Below are 20,128 nucleotides of genomic sequence, written 5' to 3'. Positions count from 1 at the left end.
AAACCCAACTAATAGACATTTATAATACAGTGCAATAAAAATCACAGAAAAACAAAAGAAATAACTGTGTGTCATTCTGTATCCACATGAATTAATTCTATTATCCACCAACTTTTTGGAACCTCCACATATGTAAGTCTTCAAGCAATCCACAACATTTTCATAACAGTCAAGAATGAGTCAGACATTTGTTGAGCAATAAAATGAGGAAATTTCTGACTGAAATGATGTGCTTCCCTGATACTGACTCTGAAAGTTCTCCAAATTACTTTACACTTTTAGCTGGGTAAGAAATATCCATTGTGGGGAACTGTTGGAACCACTTGATCGAGTATCTCAGAGCATGCCCCACATCCGGGACTTGGGGTGGGTGGGAAACTGGGTGGGGCTTCTCCCTCTATATCCTCTTTTACCTCAGTTGAATATGTAAGGATTGTCAAAATAAAAAATTTAAAAATAAATAAATAAATATCCATTGTAATGCACAGATTTTCTAACAAAATTCATGCACACCTGGTAGTGGTTTAAGAAGATACTGACAAAAAAAAAAAAAACAACTTCCTGACATAGATGTTTCACAACATGCCCTAGGTCAGGAATTTAATTGTTTTGATTTAATTGTTTTGATCTTACCATCAATACCATGTATCACTACTGCTACTTCTATTACCAGCTCTATGATCTGCTAGAGACTCTGGGCAAGTCTCTGCCCAAAGGGCCTGCATAGTGCTATGAATAACCAATGTTTATTCATAGCACTTTTCTACAGAAAACCAAGGCTATCTTTACCAAGTTACATTCCCAAAGCTCACATGGCTAGTAAGTGGCAGAGCTGGGTGCCATAAGCAGATCCATCTATTTGGTGTGAATGATTTTGTGTAAAAAGCAAGTGTCACTATCTGATTTTGTAAATGAATACACTCAAAAGAAGTTAAGAGATTTGCTCCAAGTTACTCATTTGTAAAGTGGAAAACCTGAATTCAAACCCATGTCTGCCTCTTCCCACATGGATCGTCCCAATGTGAGCAGCGTTTAAGAATACAACTTGCCCAGTTTATTGTTACTGAATGTTTATCTGATGTTGCAGCATTATACAAAGCATTTAATATATTTTAATATATTTTCTCATTAATTAAAAACAGTTACTTCAGTTGCTTACAAAAAGACACATAAGAATAATTACCAAAATGCTAAGGGTGGCTATTTTTAAATTCATGATTTTAATTTGTTCAATTATAATTTCAGACATGGATTAATTTTTTAAATGACAAAAAAAAAAAAGGAAAAGAAAATGAAGCAAATAAGAAAAAAAGAAAAGGAAAAATAATATGCACATGTACAAGAATCAATTACCAACATCCTCTATTTTATTGAGGTTTGATACACTTCCAATGCAATAAAAAGGAATCAGACTTTCTAAGCAACTATAATATTGGGTGGAAAAGCCCCAGAAATTGCAGAAGTCTTAGCTTACCTTTGTTCCTATGACTACCTGCCTATCACCAGGTACAAAGAACGAACACAGTGCATATTCACAGGGCATGGTGCGAATGCATTGCAGTGTCGATCTATGAGAAAGAATGAAGAAATCATGTTTCAAGTCAGTGTTCTGCTTCAGCACACACATTCACATGAGAGCACACAAGTCTTCACACCCCCTTTTCAGACAAAATTATAGTCAAAGGAGAAAATACTAAAGCAAACTTTGTTTTTCCTGTAGGCGCCTCTTACATCTAAGCAACGCTGACCACATTTTCTATGGTTCCACAGAGCCCGACAGGCCATTCTCAAGAAGCCAATGAGCAGAAAGAATCGCACGTCAAATTAGCATGTGACTACACAGCCCTCCACATAATGTTCATTTTATAGACCCATAACTACTTATCCTTCAACAAACATATATAAAAGGTTCACTTGATTCACAATCATTTACTGAATGCCTACCACATGCCACGTGCCATTCTAGGTGTTGCAGTTAAAGCAGTGGATAAGAAAGCAGAGGCTTCTAATCTCATATGCTTAAAATTCTTCAGGAATGGTAACTATAGCATATAACAACCTGGTGAAGAGAATGAATATACAGGGCATAGAAAGGAAGGCCAAACTGGCACCTGATAAGGAGAAAGCCTGCAGATAAACAGGCGGCTGTTCCTTCTGAAACAATTGGTAGCACAGCAGCCAAGGGGCAGGTATATTCCTGCTGTGCTTTAAGGACTCCAAGGGGGTCAGTGTGGCCAGAGTGCAGCCAAAAAGGAGGGTAGTATGAGGTAAGGCCGGAAAGGACTTGGCTTTTCGTCAGAGTGAGATAGAACTCTAGAGGTAAAACTTCCATGACAAAAAGATGACAATGGCTGTCTCACTGAGAATAAACTATGGAGGGAAAAATCAAGGAAGCATGCAGAACCGGTGATGAAGAAGGCCATAAGAACTGAGGTAGTGGCCTGACAGGTGGTGAGATGGGGTTGGATTCACAATGTTTTGAAGGCAGAAGTTGCTAAAAGACTGGATAATATGAATATGAGAGGAAATTGAGAACAATTTTGGGTTAGAATAACAGACAGTAATTACATATTCAGATGGGACAGTCTGTAGGAATATGAACTAGGTAAACTTTGGAGAAAAAATGCACATTAGAAGTCTGAGGTGGGACCGCTGTGATAACTCAATTAGCTAATCCTCAGTCTGCAAGCGCCAACATCCCATTAAGGCGCTGGTCTGTGTCCTGGCAGCTCCAATTCCCATCTAGCTCCCCGCTTGTGGCCTGGGAAAACAGTCAAGAATGGCACAAAGCCTTGGGACCCTGCACCCATGTGGGAGACACAGAGGAGCTTCCTGGGTCCTGGCTTCACACTGGCTCAGCTGCAGCCATTACAGCCAACTGAGGAGTGAACAAGCAGATGGAAGATCTTTCTGTTCCTCCTGTGTAAAAAATCTGCCTTCCCAATAAAACAAATTAATCTTAGGAAAAAAAGTTGGAGGTGCCAAGTTATATATAAAAATGGTAGCATACAGTATCTGAAAATAAGAGACTGATGCTCAAGAAAAAGGCCAAAGCCACATACAAACTCATCTGTTATCAGATAAAGTCATATGACTTAAGTGAGCTTAGGTAGAGAACATGCTGAGACATTCACTCATATGTCAGAAACAAATATTTAACAAGAGCTGAGGACAGTCGGGTAGACAAGGAGAAATCATGAAAGACAAAAGTGGCTCAAAAGGAAAAAAGTCCGCAATTCAGGGAGACAGTGTCAAACAGGAGTTATCAGTCATTGGGTTTAGAGGCATGATCACTCACACTATGACAAGAGTGCTTTGATAAAATGGTATAAAGCATTAAGGGAGACAGATGAACAGGCAATGGAGAAAATGAAGCAGCGAATGGGGCAGTAACTGAAGAGCAATATAGCACAGGTCTTTAAGATGGAAGATGCAACTCATGTGAATGCTGACAGGATCAATCCAAAAAACACAGAAGAGGCAGCTTCCTTTGTCCCAGCAAACTTTAGTGAAGTTATCAGCTTAATGATTTTAGAAGTATGGGAGACTTGGAGAGCAAAGTGTTAACCAATTATCTAGGGAAGTAAGGCGTGAATGAGAAATTAATGTAAAATTACTGGATAGCAGTAAGAAATCAGTCTGCATTTAGAATGGGCAGCACGGTTGTATGGTTTCTCTCTAGCAAAGCACTTCTAGAAGGTTCAGAGACAGAACAAGCTTGCCTTTTTGCTGTACAAGCTTAAAAAGACCAATTTCCCTACTCCTGAGCTGCAAATTTGTGGCCACAATGCATTGAAGATATATTTTGGGAGAATTAAGTATTTAGGTCCCTAAGAAGCAAAGCAACTTATCAGAAGCAAGCAAGAAACAAAACAAAAAAAAAGTGAGGACATACTAAAACACTTTTCAATTACGCTGCAGGAAACCTCACTGCACAAACCTGTTCCATATCTTAACAGAATCAGCTGCGGCTGAAAGAACAGCAATGTTGTCTGAGCTGAATGAGAGGGTGCGCACATCACTGCGATGGCCCCCGATGGTGATGCGGCTGGTCCGGACAGGCTGAGGGGCCGGCAAGGACGGGTTCAGCGAGTACAGTTCCACCAGGTTGTTCTGCAGCAAGAAGACAGCCTTTAACTCTCCTTGAGGCGACTGAATCAAGTCAAAAGATCTGCATGGAAAAACAATCACAAACGTTCTGGCTGACATGTTCACTCAGATTAACTTGTATTATGGAAAAAACTGTCAGTCTGTATAAACCAGAGTATAAATAATGTCACAATAGGTGTACGCTCAGTACTGAAGAGCTGAGTATACACAAAAACATGGGCTCAGATCCCAGTTCTGACATTGATCTTCTTGTGCATGTGACCCCAAAATCCCTCCTGAACAGAGTATACATGTGCTTTTTGATCAGCAGCCAGAAAGGACAACAAAAGTAGAGTTATAAGTTTATATTTATACAGATCCTCACAGGAGCTATTAAGTAGACCAATGGAGAAGGCAATAGATGAGTGTGACCTAGGAAGCTCAAGATCACTGCCTGCAAGTGTATAATCCACACAGGACCTTGCAAATTCCACCAAACAGGCAGTCACACTTTGCAGCTCACTGTTTCTGTAACTTCAGCTACTACACGGCTACTCACTTGATCTTAGCTGAGGCTCTGATATTAGTCACCCGCTGGATTTCATCTTGCAGAGTCATTTCGACATTGATTTCAAGGTCTTCCTCTTCCCCCTTGCAAGAATTTAATCTAGCAAGGGAAAAAAAAAAAAAAAGAAAAAAGAAAGAAAAAAAAAGGAATATCATTCATTCCATTACTCTTTCAGAAAAAGTTTTTAAAAACTGAGTATAAAATCTGGACACATGATAAAAAAACTGTGATCTGGGAAACTCACTAAACCACACAGAATTACCATAAGCATCAAAAAAAGTAATGTGTGTGGATGTGTGGAAAGCTTTGTGAACTACAGTTGTATAAACATAAAGATTCACTTAATGGGTAACCCCAAGACACAGACTGAGTGCAACAGTCCATAAAATCTCCTGGAACAAGTATTTGTAATTCAAATATTCCCACAGAAGTAATACCAGTGAACTTGTCTAACTTGACGACACTTAAAAACATTATAAACATAGACTTTAGAACCCAACTATGTCAAATAAACAGTAGGTCCCAAAACAGATGCCAGATCAGATGACTTTTTGATCTCTGATAACAGAAATGTCAACCATTAGGAATGTATTTCTATGGTCATTATAGCCAAGGTTACAATGCACCAAACTGTCCAATTCCCTTTTTTCTCAAGGCCAAAGGTCAATATTACAAAACACAGCTTTCTTCCTCATTGCTTTCATTAAAAGCAGAGAGTAAAACACCACCCTGAAAATCACTTTTAAAAATCTGTACTGTTTCTTTTCTAGTTCCATGTGGGTCTGAGTGTAAGACTCAGAAATGTTATTTATAGAGATGTCCTGAACAGTAGAAATACAAAGCTCAGATTACTGAATTCTTCTCTAAACCTTCACAGTAATCAAGATTAAGACTCTTTCCTTAAAGAAGCTACAATTTTCCCCATTTATGTGTGACCTACCCAAGATAACTTCATTATTAACAGATAAGAGAACATACTTAGCTTTCTTTCTAGCTTTCTTCAACTTTTTATCCATTTTCTTTTGAATTTCTTCTTGAGAAAGGATACAAAACACTTCAAGTACAGAATCAGTTCCCTGGAAAAGCAAAAATTGCTCTAAGTTTTGGACAGGCAACTTGTAATTTAGCTTCTTCTCAGTAAGAACAAAACAAATATTATCTTGAACAAAGGCATCCCTCCAGGATTGCGGTCTGTCTGTGAAATGGAGACGCCCTTTCCATTCACAGCATTGCTCTGAAGACTACACTACAAGTTACAGTCTGAAACTACCTAGAAAATCAGCATCTAATCAATAATAATAATGTTAATGTTGATTATTGCTACGTTAACATGAACTAGGGATTACAGATCCACACAGTACTGTACAATGTCACTGATCCAAAACATACACTCATCTCCTCACAGAACATGAAATAAGAACAAGTATCTGAAAGGAACAGGCCTGTTTTCTCTTTTCTTCTAAGTCTGGTACTCACATGGCAAGCAAGGATCCGGCTTGTCCTGTCTACTGCAAGGTTCACAACTCTGTCCCGTCCTTCTCGCATGATGGAGCCAGCTTTTTTGCAGGAAAGGATGCGCTATAGAACATGGAGAAGATCAAAGTTTAAACACTAGGTTGATCCCCTGTAATGGTGTGGATCTAATGAAAAGTCAACAAAAATATTTCCTTAAAGTGATTATAATAACTACGAAAATTATACATTTTAAAATTTATAGTTTTGATTTTCCCTCTATTCAACTGTGTTTAAAAAAAAAAAAAGAATTACATCCTCAGGAGCTTCATCCATTTCCACCTCTGGAGTATCGGCCTCTGCTTCAGGGGTGTCCTGCTGTCTAGCAGAAGATCCTTTGATTTTCTTAGGTTCTGGTTCTTCTGGGTCTTCAATCTGTTTTATAAAAAACAATGTTTGCCAGGAGGTAACTCATATTGACAGGAATCACTCCTATGATTCTAACTTCCAGTTAGTAATTTCTCTGAATTTCTCATGATTCACACATTTCTCTATTGTCATTTTTTAATAAACAGTCAGCCACATTAACAGGCACGCTAGATCTCAAGCAGAGTAGTGAGGGATTGAACCAGCCACTCTGATGTGTTAACCTACTGCACCAAGCACTCCCCACGCAAGCAATTCCTTCAACAGTAGGACAGGTATTAGATTTACTAAAATCTAACATGTGCAAACAAAACTTCGTTCAGTACGCTATTCCAATACTGTCTACAGTACAAAGATTACTGTTTCATTATAATTATTAAAAAATTAACTCATTCTTTATTAACCTCAAAAGTTTCTTTGTTCTTAGGTGAACAAGCTACTATATCACAAAAGGAAATATTCAAATTGGCAGGAAGCATTGCAAAGGCACTGCAAAACAGGTTATATATTTTCTTAGACAAACACCAGCCTATCCAAGAAGGACCTATTAAAAAGACCATTGGACACAGTATCACACTTAACTCCAGCTAAATCTGGGCTTAACTTTTTATTTAATATGAATTTTTACTATCTAATAAGACATTCTCAGAATATATATTCATTAACTCATTTAAATTTGTGGAAGATCCATAAAGTATAAAACCATCCAAAAAAAATCCATCAACAGACACCCAAAGGTCCAGGAATAAGAATACTACAAACTAAAAGATTACTTTCATCAGAAGCCATGAGTTTAAAGCTACTTGACTGAGCTCGAATAAACAGTAGCAATGAACAAACAATGAAAAATAAATTTATTTAGAAGCTTTGGGTAAGCAACATGACAGAATTCCTCCTAGTAGGGGCTGCCATAGTGTTGTATAGGTTAAGCCACCATTTGCACCATCCATATGGGTGCTGGACAGATCCAAGCTGCTCTACTTTCTAATTCAACTACCTGCTGATTGCCTAGGAAAAGCAGTGAAGGATGGTCCAAGTGCCTTGTACCTAGGTGGGGAACCTGGAGGAAGTTCCTGGTTCCTAGCTTTCTCCTGGATTAGTTGAAGTCTCTGCAGACAATTGGAGAAATTGGAAAATTTCTCCCTCACCTTCTCTCTCTAGTTGTCCTTCAAATAATCAATAAATATTCAAAGCAAACAAACAAAAACTTTGTAGTACTATGCAAAATACTTGGATTCTAAATCCCAAACACCTATGTAAATGTTAAAACATGACAATACTCGTGGTAGGAAGTCCTTACCTCTTCCAGGTAGGCTACATCCCAAGCCCTCAGTTCACTGTCTGAAGTTCCAGTGATGAGTCGCTTTTCTTGTGACACCAAAACCATCCCCCAAATCTACGAAAGCATAAAAATTCAAATAGAATGATTTTTAAGAGACTCTAGATTGCGGTATCTCAAATCTATGTAAACTGCAATAAAATTCTCTGGCACCTCAATATCTAAGACACTAAGACAACTCTTAAAACACAGTATAAGGAATCTCACTTTTACAAAGAAAAGAATGATTTGTGGTGGAATGTCTGCTAATGTGATTCCAAAAATTTCTGATTAAGCAGCTGTTCAACATAAATTTTATCTATAAGCCACCCAAGGTATAACTTAAAGTTTCGCACTTCTTCGCTTTTTAAGAAGCAGTAGCTAGTTAAAAAAAAAATGCTGTCACATTTCCTGTAATTTTTAATTTGAATTTTTTGAATTAAATAATAAAAATAACAGCATCTCGAATGAACAGCCCAATAATCGAATCTGCTTTTAACCCTCATTCATTTCAGGCATTTTTTTTTCAAAGCCTGGTATGAACGAAGCACTAAGAAAGATGCAAACATACGTAGAATACTTCCTGAACAGAGCTGATAGATCTCTATTCAGGTACTTATCCTAACAGTTACATTTTACAGCTTACAAGTCACCAGACTAGGCAGTAACATTAAGCCTAACACATTTCAAGGCCAATTCTTACTAAACGACAGAGTAGCCACAGCTGCTCCAGTGACTGGCATTGCCTCCTCCAAACCAACCTGTCTCTCAAGAAAGAACATAAAAGTAAAAAGCTAAAAAAGGCCCAGACCCAGGGCCCTGTGCGTACCTCAGTTCGGTGGCCAACCATCGTTTTGAAGCAGTGCTGCGTATCAAGGTCCCACCACTTCACCACGGTATCTTTCCCACTAAGAGAAGAAACAGGGAAAAAGAAAAAGATTCAGTTCAGGAAGAATCAATAGACTAACCAGGAGATCAAGGATTCATTTGCAATAATGCGCTGATACATAGCAGTTATATCTACAGTTGCTATTCTAACAGATCTTTCTACTGCAAAGACTATTACCTGTCCACGTGGCTACCCATCTGTGACTTCAGAGCGCTAAAGAACGCAGAATCTGGCTGCTCATGCCTTCCTTCATTTCCATCAAGAACATTACACTCCTTTTCACATTTCCCATGTGCCATATCCTTTATGTCCTGGAAAGACTTCATTTGTGAAGTCTAACTCTTGACATCCTAGAGTCCATTTCTATATACAACCCTGCATTTAAATTCTACAACCTAAATTTTTCAATAGCTTTTCATCTGGTATTTGTCTATTTCTCATCCTACTCTGAAAAACTCAACGTTCTCTGAAGAATTAAAATCTGGCTCCCGAACACCATTCTCAAAACCTCTCATTAGGGCCTGGTACGGTGGCCTAGCACCTAAAGTTTTCGCCTTGAACAACACCAGGATCCCACATGGGTGCTGGTTCTAATCCCGGAAGCCCAGCTTCCCATCCATCTCCCTGCTTGTGGCCTGGGAAGGCAGTCGAGGACGGCCCAAAGCCTTGGGACCCTGCACCCACGTGGGAGACTCAGAAGAGGCTTCTGGCTTCGGATCAGCTTAACTCTGGCCATTGCAGTCACTTGGGAATGAATCATCGGACAGAAGATATTTCTCTCTGTCTTTCCTCCTCCCTCCGTCTCTCCCTCCGTCTCTTTATATCTGACTTTGCAATAAAATAAGTAAATCTAGATGTGGGACAGACTGGACTAGTCTGGACTAGTCGGCTGCACATACTGGCAAGCACGAGAACCAGGGCCTGGTGGGGGTTATTGTGGGCCGCTCCAACTAGGATGCAGCTCCCACTGGTTTATGTGAGGGCCGACTGTGTTCTGGGCAGAACCAGGCTGGACTGCATCACCCAATGGTTCCAGTGAAAGACAGTGCTGGAAACAGAACCAACCCAGTAACTGCAACCACCAGCTGATTGGGGCTATGGACTGTACTGGGCCGTACTTGCAAGTACACAGAAAAATCTGGCCTGGGAACACCTCAGTTTCTTTTGGGACCTCCCCAATCGAACTGCCGGACTCAGAACCTTAACCATGAAAAGAGAGAGGACAGAACAAGTCAATCAACTATCCCAGCCATATGTTGGCAGTGAAAAACTGGGCAAGCGGAGACTCTAAGGTGGACTATGTCAATCAGTGGATTCTGCAGCGACCTCATCGTGCTTGGAATGGCAAGACTGGCAGCAATTCATAACTGTTGAACTATCAAAACCACTTGAGCAAGACCCTCGGAGCATGCCCCACATCAGGGACTTGGGATAGGTGGGAGACTGGGTGGGGCTTCTCCCTTTATCTCCCCCTTTACCCTAGATACATGAAGGAAACAATGTGGAAATAATAATCTTACCCACTTTCCTGTATCCCTTGAATCTTTTTGCCCAAATTAACTATGTAAAGATTGTCAAAAGTAAAGAAAAAAATGAAAAATAGTTAAATAAATAAATCAATCTAAAAAAAAAAACCCTCTCATTAACTAGTTGTTAACCCCCTTCAGCCCCTTTCAATGGGACTTCTAATCTTCTGATCCCTCCCTTTGGCTCCCTGAGCTATAATACACACACTTCATATTTAGAACTACAAAATCATTCTTACAGAATGTGTAATCTGGACAGGCATCTGATTCCACAAATATGTCACTACTGTAATATCCAGTACTCTTCTTACCTTGTTATCAGTCACTGCTATGCTTCCTGTAATAACTGCCTGGCAAACTTTAAATCTCAGCTTTACCTGGGTGTCCATTCCACAGGAATAAGAAATATTAGATTTAACCATACAAAATGGTTAGTAACTGGGGTCATTTGACCTATAGAAATGGAAATCTCAAATGATTCAATGTAACAGACTTTCAGAATTCTGAATTATCTTAAAGACTAAAATTAACGCCTATTATTGCTAAATTTACTAATGCTAAATTTAACACCTATTATTCACATCTGACTACTGCTCCACGTCCTGCTTTTGTGATGTTCTAGGACCCTAAGGTAACAGAGTTCATTCTACAAATGGTTGGTCAAAAGGTTAATGGACATAGAAAAGCTGTTATTAGGGAAAGAGGACACAGCACAACAGGGACTTTACAACAGCTATAAATAACTCTGATACACGATTTGGGAGGGGAAAGGAAGAGAGAGAAAAAAGAAGGGAACAGAAAAGGAAGCTAGCACAGCAGCAAAATCAATGTGCAGAAAAACTAATAAGCAATGAAGCCAATAAATTCCCCCTTCAAAGCCCTCTCCAGTGACCTCATCTAAGCAAGATCTGAAAGGGACCTTACTCCTTACCTAGTAACCAACAGATTCTTTTCTCTCAGGAACAATGCTTGTGTGACAGCATCCTTGTGCCCCTTTAAACGGTAGAGGCCACTTTCATTGATCACATCCCACACAATAACATCTGTGTCCTAAAAAGACCAAATAATACCAAAGAAAAATAATTTTCACCACATATGGCATAAGCTAATGAACAAGCAGATTCCACTTATGAATAAGAAATTCAAAATTCATGTAGAAAATTTGGAGGGCATACAGAAAATCCAGAGCAACAAATGCCAATCTTAATCTTAGGATAAGTAGATACTTCACATTTTTTAAGTATCTATTATAGCTACAGACCACTATTTCCCTATTAGAAAACAGCAATTATACTACCTACAGCTTTTTCTTTTTCATTTTAAAATTTCTACCTCCACATCATTCTAGGATCTTCTCATTTTTTATAATTCTCAAAATAATCAAAACAAAAGGTACACTAGAACTTACTAAAGCATTTTTAAAGATTCATTCATATCTGAATACTTATTTATTTTTATTGGAAAAACAGATTTTTACAAACAGGAGAGACAGAAAAATCTTGATTTATTTATATTTAAAATGTAAATTTAGAGTGAAGGAGAGACAGAGATCGGTTGGTTTACTCCCCAAATGGCTGCAAGAGCTGGAACTAAGCCATCAAAATCAGGAACCCAGGGCTTCCTCCAGGTCTTTCACATGAGTGCTGGGACCCAAGGACCGAAGCCATCTTCCACTGTGTTCCCAGGCCATAAATACAGGATACTGGATCAGAAATGGAGCAGCCAGGAAATACACCAGTGCCCACATGGGAGAGCAGTGCTGCAGGCGGAGGATTATCCTGTAATGCTCTCAGCCCTAAAATGTTTCTATTTCAGGGATTTAGGTATTTTCTAACTATGTTATTATAAATACTTAGGAAAAAAGACTTATTTTAAAAGCGGACACAGGGATCTTTCATCTGCTGGTTCACTCCTCAAATACCTCCAACAGACTCAGCTGGGCCAGGTGAACCCAAAAGTCAGAGCTCCATCTGAGCTTCCACCTGGTGTCAGGGACTCAAATACCACAGCCATCAGCCATCACTGGAAGTTGGAGCCAGGACTCAAAGTGGTACATCTCAAGCAGCAACTTAATCTACTTGTGTCACAACGCTGACCCCAAAAGCTATCTTTACAGTTTGATTTATAACATCACAATGATCCCTGAGTTGCATTAATTTACAGAACCAGCAATGAATGACATGTACCACAAAGCCAGTGCTCACATTCATTCAAGCCTGGATATGGCCAAATTTCTCAACAACCACTCCAAACTTCGTGATTAAAAAATGCTTATTCTCATTACTGAACATAATTTGCATTTCTTAATACTAATAAGAACTGCATATTCTATGTGATTATCAGACATTGTATCTTAATTGAATGGACCATTTATGATTTACTTTTCCGATGTCTTCTACTTAACTTCTTAAATTACTAATACATGAAAACAATAAAATCTCAGTCTTTTCCATTATAATTTTCTTTGCTACACATCAATGCAGCACTTATTTAAACCATGGTTTTTATAATGCACTCTAATACCTAAAACCACTCTTTAATTAACCTTCCAAGTTTTGGCATTCCCAATTCATTTGCTTCTACACATGTGCACTTAAGTCACTTAGTGAAGTTTTAAACAACAAAAACTTCAGGAATATTTTGATTTTTACTACATAAACTAATAAGAAAACACTACCATTTTCTTCATACCTTTCTTCCCATTTAAGAACACAGACTGGACTTCTATAAAATGCTTCTGTTATTTTCTTCAGTAAGACTTCCTGGCATTTTTATGGTTGTTGCTTAAAATTTTTACTATAAATTACTTTTTTATATTATACTTCCTAATTAACACTTTTTGAAATATTGAAAAGCTACTGATTTTATAGAAGCTAAAGACAAATAATAATCATTTTGAGTCTTTTTTTCAGGCTGTTTTTGTCTCCCTGTCTTGAGTAGCACTTTTACAATGATGTCCTTGACTAGTTCCCAAAGATAAAGCTGACTTAGCCCTGTACCTAATTGACTGTTATCAAGCAATAAGACAGTAAACAACATGAACTTCCCTACTCAAATCCATCTATTCCAATCCTACCATCTGTAGAGTTGCTTCTGCCATTCATTTTTAGTGAGCCATCTGTTTCAGCCATCTGTTCCCTTAGTAGATCACAGTCTGAACAGCTAATTCAAAGTCTCACCTTGGACCCAGACGCCAGCCGGCCTCCTAGCTGGTCATACTTCAAAGTCGTGACAGCTGCTTTGTGTCCATTGAAGGTAACATCTCCTTCCCCGCTGAGGAGACTGAAGATTCGGATACAGCCATCCTCATAACCAACGGCCAGATGCAGTCCATCTGGGGAGGGACACAGGCAAGTGACTTCTTGTCTTAGCCCCTGAAGGATGAGGATCTGAAAAACCATCACAACGTAAAGGAGTTAACCAGGTCACCAAGAAAAACATGTGGGAAAAATTGGGCAATTAAGTACAATTAAGAACAACAGTAATTTCAAATCACTTTCATAAATAATGATACTATACTGTACCTCTTCAGCCCTTTAATGGGAATTATGAAGCAGCAAAGAGGTAAAATGATTCTCTCCACAATTCAACATTGGCATACAGAAGTAAAATTCATCAGGCAACAGAATAAAATTACGCAGTCTTCATCTAGCACAACACCAACTGAGTTTCATCAGAGCAGAACCCAACTAGCACAGCACCACAGTTTTATTTCCCAAAGAACTCTGGCCGCAAGTATGTGGGACGTCGTATGGCAAACGGACAAGACTAAAATGTTTATAATTGGTTTGGCAGGAATAGCAGACTCAGCGAATTCAGGTTCACATAGAAGCAAAACCCAGTTTAAAGCTCTGGCGTCTCATCTGTGCAAGATTCAGTCAACATTGCAGAACAATATTCTCAAATGCCTAAAATTTGTTAACTTGCTGTGAGGTCAAGTGGACATTGGAAAATAGAACAGTGAAACATGTTAGGAATAAATTTCAATCCACAAACAATGACTTTAAGTATTACTATTGCATTTAAGAAATAGTCTCATATTGGGTTGTCGTTTTCAGAAACTGGTAAATACAACAGAATTCAATGCTTACCTATTTAGACTCAGAGGCAAAAGGATTTCTGAGGGCACAGAAGCACAAAAATCATGCAAAATAAGTAAATCAGAAGTCTCCCATTTGTTAACCCATCCTCAAACACACTTAGATCATTATCAACTGGTTGATTTTTGGCTCACCTTCTCTCCTTTCCTCAAGTCCCAAATGAAAACGTGTTCGCAGGCTGGTACTGCCACATAGCGTCCTTTCTCGCCACGAAGTGTCACGAAGACAATATTACCTTTTTGGCTGCCAATCAGGCCAAAGACTGCACTAGCCACATAGCGCAGGTACTGCTTGGTGAGGCCCATGTTACCGAGCGGGATACCACAGGTGAGGCAATCTGCAACATACACAAAGAAAATTCAATTCTTCCTTTACCTAGGTTCTGACAGAGTAGCAAACAGCAACTATTATCTTGTGGCCACAAGTACATAACTTGTAACTTCCTAATATTTGTTAACACTAAATAACTAACATAAAAAAAACCCACTGGAAGTCTACATTCTTTAATTTTTGATGACCAAACATGCAATTCCTCCAGTTTCGAACTGCTCACAATGTCATGCCGATCTCGTAAACACCAGACATTACAGCCTTAATGTACTGTTAACTGGTACCCAATTCCACTCACAATCAAAATGTTACATTCACACTAGCGGCTTGCAACTGAATATACTTATCAGTGAATTAGACTAATTAATTGTAAACGCTAGACATATGGCATTGAATCAGGAAATCCTGGTCCCCACAGCACTTCCCTTCTAGGATAGTGGTTACAAACATGCATATACCCAACGTCCTGGAGGCCTTAGAAAAGGAGAGCTGGCGCCCACTTTGTCCCATCGCACACCTGTTTCTCATTCATTAGGGCTCATTTCTCACAAGTCCTCAAAGGATACTACTGCTGGTCGTGTTTCTAGGACCACATTTGAAACCCGAGTGTAAAAGCTGCACCAACAATTCCACAAACGAGACTGCGATTTTGTGTCTCTTTTACAGACACGGAGCCTAGACACAGAGGTTAAATGCCTGGCCTAGCGTCATTCGGCACCAAAACCAGATGCCAGTGCAGCTCTTCTGACTCTGAAATCGGTGTTTTTAATCACTGCGCTAAGCTGCCTTCCTCCTTTCTTGTGCCACTCAACCCCATCTGGACCATGCTCTCCCAGGACATCACTCACCGCTGGCTGGATGCGCTAGTTTTCCACCCTGCCCCTCCGCCTCCCAGATTCTTCCCTCATTCCATTTAAAAGTCACACTTATCGGAGAGATCCTTTCAGACGCACTTGTCCCTACCCCACAGCCATTGAAAGAGCTAACTCGCTTGCCTCTTTCCGATAGCTCATCCTACCCGTGCTTCTTCGCCCTGCGAACTGGCCTTCCTCACCTTCCTTCTCCCATCTAGAACGCTGCGCATCCTCAGACACCTGTTTCCATCCGCATCATCCCCAGGCCCACGTGCCTCCGATTCGACCCAACTCCAGCCGGGCTCAACACCTTCCGTGCCCGCAGCCCACTGCTGGGGCGGCCCGGCTGTTCCCGCCACGCGGAACCCCTGGGACACTCGGCGGCCCTTGGATTCCGCAGTACCGACACCTATAGACGCCCGCGCCTGCAGGGACGCCCCAATCCCCCTGCTCATCAGGACCACAACTTACCCTCACCTGGGCGTCTGCTGACACCACGAAGGCCCCGGCCAGCTTCCGCCAAATCCCCCTAGTGCAGGAGCCGTCAGCAGCAGCAGCAACAGAGAAGGTCCACAGTATGTACCGATGCCTCCACGAGGTTCCAGGAGAACGCGGCGGCCGCCTACCACCCGGGCCTGCCTCTTCCGGGTCCGCCCCTGGAGCCTCTTCCGCCCGGCGTTCCCTTTGCCTTCGAAAAGGAAGTGACGGAGAGAGCGGGCTGTGATTGGTTCGCGCGGCCTGGGAGCGGAAGCGCAGAGCGTTTGCAGCTGGTCATTCTAACCTCCCGGGACCGAGTGACTGGCGTTCGCCGCGGCGCTCCTGCTGAGGGCTTGTCCCGAAATGTCATTCGGCCGCCCTCAAAGAGGAGCGTAACCCGGCCCCGCCGCCGCCCGGATGGGACCGCCGGAGTGCTGTGAGAGAAGCGGGGAGGCGGGGCCGGGCGGGGCGGGCCCGGGGTGCGGCGGGAGTCGCGGGGGGCTCGAGCCGGGCGTGCGGGATCGGTGCTGCGGTCTCTGAGGAAGAAGGATCCTGGCGCGGCTTCCCGGAGCCTCGCGGGGGTTCTCGGCGCGAGGCGTGGCAGGGACGCCGGCTCGCCCGGACGGGACAGTGTAGAGGCTGACCAGGCGCGAGGGTGTGAGGGGGCGCGGGAGCCTGGGCTGCGGGGCAAGCGGGGCGGCCGGGAGCCGTGCGCGGGGCAGCCTCCCAGCCGAGTCCAGGGGCGCCCCGCGAGCCGACGGCCGCTGCGAGCCGGGAGGGGTGGACGCCGAGCCCAGGATGCTGAGTTGTCAGAGTTCCCGCAGTCCCTCGGGTGACATTGGCCAGGCTTTTGTGTTTCCGCCCTGCGGCCGCTGGAGGGAGAAGTGACCAGAGCCCACTCCTTGTGTCCTGACCGAGCCTTAGGGTGCTCTGCTGTCGGGTGCCAATGCGCTTTTTTTTTTTTTTTTTTTTTGCCTGTCTTGGAAGTCCTGCCCGCTTGTTCTCTTGCACTGTGTAGCAAGAAGTGTCAGGACTGAGTTGCGATATATCGCTGACATAAAGACGCACGCCAGCCTAGAATTTGGACTTTTTGTCTGCGTTGTCTGATTTGGTCGAGACGTTTCTTGGGTTTAATTGCAATAGCAAAATGCACGTGACGGAACTGTGAGCAGCTGTTCCTCCCGGATGTTTGGGAATAAGATTACAGTGGATAGAATGAATGAGAAGAAACTGTGGCAACAGATTATTTCAAGGAGCCTCTGGGTGGGTGGGTGTGTAAGGTCAGCATACTGCTTTACTGGAAAACTGCATTGTTCAGATTCCTTCTAAATGACACCTCTTGGACTATCTGATTGCAAGGGAAGCTAGGAGAGGTCACTGGATACTAAATCAGTTTTGCCTGTAGAGGTCGAGGTTCTGCTCTGTCTCTTAGTGTATGAATGGATGCTTCGCCGCGTTTTACATATACCTCAATACTTCTGATCTGTTAAGCCATCTAGTTTCCCTTTTATTCCCATCTGCCTTGTTTCCTTTTGAATTATAAAATATTGAACACGTGTTCATTATTATATATGGATGAGTCATGATTCTGCCTTTGCTTAAAAAAAAAGTTGCCTTAGCATTATTAAATATTATGGCAAGGGACTCCATAGATGGTAGGAAGAATTTCAGTAAACATGGGTATCAGGGCAGCTGTCACTGAATGCTAGTAACATCTTACAAGACATGTTCACTGTGTCAAGGATATCACATACTTTCTTAGTGAAGTTACAATGTAATGTGCTATATTTACACCTGAAAATAACAGTTTATGAAGATGGGATTGCTAATCACTTTGAGGACATGGGCTTTGGGTGTTTGGGGATGTTTGGGGCGTTGACTGGGCTTAGCCAATTTCTTGTGCCATATTTCATGTTGGCATAGTTTTCCCGGTGAGCGGCTTTTCAGTTGGCATGTTTTTATTTGTAAAAATGATCATCTTTATTATAGTGAGTTTGGTATTGGGATGGAAATAGGGTGCAAAGATACTCTAATGTATCATGGACTTCTACATATTGAAATACAAAAAAGACCAACCCTGTAATTTTTTTTTTAAGATTTATTTTATTTTGGGCCCAGTGGTGTGGCCTAGTGGCTAAAGTCCTCTCCTTGAATGCCCCGGGATCCCATATGGGCGCCGGTTCTAATCCCGGCAGCTCCACTTCCCATCCAGCTCCCTGCTTGTGGCCTGGGAAAGCAGTCCAGGACGGCCCAAAGCCTTGGGACCCTGCACCCGTGTGGGAGACCTGGAGGAAGTTCTTGGCTTCTGGCTTTGGATCGGCTTGGCATCGGCCATTGCGCTCACTTGGGGAGTGAATCATCGGATGGAAGATCTTCCTCTCTGTCCCTCCTCCTCTCTGTATATCTGACTTTGTAATAAAAATAAATAGGCCACAAGCAGGGAGCTGGATGGGAAGTGGAGCTGCCAGGATAGAACAGGTGCCCATATGGATCCCAAGGTGTTCCCGGCGAGGAGTTTAGCAGCTAGGCCACTGTACCGGGCCCTATAATGTGTTTTTTAAAAAGAAAAAATAGTAGCAAAGTAGAAACAATAGATAATGGAAGTGGTGTGTGTAGACCATCTCTCTTTGTACTTTTACCCAGGTCTGACTAATCAGTGGAAGCATTTTGAAGCCTAGGTAATCACATCAAAAGTTCTCATTTTTTCTTTTAAGTGATATAGTTCTCTTTTTAACCCAGAAAAGAAAAAAAGATTTTTGAGATTGTGAACAGTATGCCTCACGTGCCCAGTCTTGAACAGTACAGTCAAATCTGTCCATCCAATGCAGCTATTCATATAAAACAATACTAGGAGAACTTCAGACAGAATATTAAAAATGCAGTGTAATAACTGCTTACATCATATTGTTTGAATTGTAAAGGAGACTTCGTGAATTTTCTTGGTATTTTAGTTCTTTTCCACTAAGATGGGAGGTTGGGGCAAGCAAGGAGGTAGATCTGATCACTCTAGAATCTTCTGTTTATTCCCTGTAGGCCTTTTGGCCCTGGAATGTTGCTGTCTTGTTTCAGGAGCCTTTTTCAGTGAGGCTTCCTGTTTGCTCCTGAGCCTGTTCAAAGTGCAGAACTGATGAGTTGATTTTCAGTATAAAGTCTGGCTGGCTGGCAGTGCTATCCAAAAAGCTGACTGTGGCTAAAGATTGTGCAGCCTCTTCCTGCCTCCTCCTTCATTAAGGACTCCTGCTCAGAGTCACTGGGATTGTTCGTTTGAATCTGGGGACTTTCACACATGTGTTGCAGATCTGTGCTTCCTGAGTTCAGGGACACACATTTTGGGGTGATAAGAAGGGCCTGTGACCCCAGGAATGCTGAGAACCACTATTTCCTGTGCAGTCAGCTTTTGGTTTTTTAGGCCTGCTGTGGTTTTGATGCTCCATTTGTAGAAGAGTGTGAGCAGGAGGCAGAGAGGCTTAATTCTGTTTCGGAGTAAGAAAATAGAAATGCTAATTGACTGTATTGGTCAGTTTTTGCTGTATATGTTTGTTGAAATAGTACACTGCAATCCACAAAAATGCTTGTGTAGTGATTGTTAACCAAAAATGAAATTAATTTTTAAGTCTTTAGTGTCAAGTTGATTTCTGTTTGGAGCTGAATCTGCAAAATAGTCAACCTTTGTTAACTACTGTAACACCTCTTGTAAAATGCCATTAACCTCTACCCTACGATAACACCTATGGTCATTACTAATGGCTCATTTAACATCCAGTATCTTTTTTTTTAAAGATTTATTTTTATTATTATTTTTTTATTGGAAAGGCGGATATACAGAGAGGAGAGACAGAGAGGAAGATCTTCCGTCCGATGATTCACTCCCCAAGTGAGCGCAACGTCCGATGCCAAGCCGATCCAAAGCCAGGAGCCTCTTCAGGGTCTCCCACACGGGTGCAGGGTCCCAAAGCTTTGGGCCGTCCTGGACTGCTTTGCCGGGCCACATGCAGGGAGCTGGAAGGGAAGCGGGGCTGCCGGGATAGAACCGGCGCCCACATGGGATCCCGGGGCATGCAAGGCGAGGACCTTAACCACTGCGTCACTGCGCCGGGCC

The 20,128-nt window shown here is 41.8% G+C and overlaps 2 protein-coding genes across 5 annotated transcripts in view; one reads left to right on the top strand and one right to left on the bottom strand.

Moving 5' to 3' along the window:
• Window positions 1-16,162, bottom strand: part of WDR3 (WD repeat domain 3) — a 29,933-nt gene extending 13,771 nt beyond the window's left edge. Inside the window, exons 1-12 of the mRNA XM_040998350.1 lie at window positions 16,024-16,162; window positions 14,503-14,705; window positions 13,448-13,657; window positions 11,200-11,318; window positions 8,683-8,761; window positions 7,836-7,931; window positions 6,425-6,544; window positions 6,134-6,235; window positions 5,636-5,733; window positions 4,649-4,756; window positions 3,941-4,171; window positions 1,475-1,568 (exon numbers count right to left, since the gene is read on the bottom strand). Of these exons, the coding sequence (XP_040854284.1) occupies window positions 1,475-1,568; window positions 3,941-4,171; window positions 4,649-4,756; window positions 5,636-5,733; window positions 6,134-6,235; window positions 6,425-6,544; window positions 7,836-7,931; window positions 8,683-8,761; window positions 11,200-11,318; window positions 13,448-13,657; window positions 14,503-14,673 (1,428 nt within the window). The 5' untranslated portion in view covers window positions 14,674-14,705; window positions 16,024-16,162. The remainder of the gene's footprint in view (window positions 1-1,474; window positions 1,569-3,940; window positions 4,172-4,648; window positions 4,757-5,635; window positions 5,734-6,133; window positions 6,236-6,424; window positions 6,545-7,835; window positions 7,932-8,682; window positions 8,762-11,199; window positions 11,319-13,447; window positions 13,658-14,502; window positions 14,706-16,023) is intronic.
• A 172-nt stretch (window positions 16,163-16,334) lies between these two features.
• The window catches only part of GDAP2 (ganglioside induced differentiation associated protein 2), a 60,735-nt gene continuing 56,941 nt past the window's right edge, over window positions 16,335-20,128 (top strand). For all 4 annotated transcript variants that reach the window (XM_040999245.1, XM_040999246.1, XM_040999247.1 and 1 more), the window contains exon 1: window positions 16,335-16,465. The gene's annotated coding sequence lies outside the window, so the exon portion shown is untranslated. The remainder of the gene's footprint in view (window positions 16,466-20,128) is intronic.

This window comes from Ochotona curzoniae, unplaced genomic scaffold (genome assembly GCF_017591425.1).
Source record: "Ochotona curzoniae isolate NIBS_2020 unplaced genomic scaffold, NIBS_Ocur_1.0 scaffold_1037, whole genome shotgun sequence".
Lineage (NCBI taxonomy): Eukaryota > Metazoa > Chordata > Mammalia > Lagomorpha > Ochotonidae > Ochotona > Ochotona curzoniae.
Note: the sequence above shows the minus strand (reverse complement) of the source record. Positions and strands in the feature narration are given on the sequence as shown.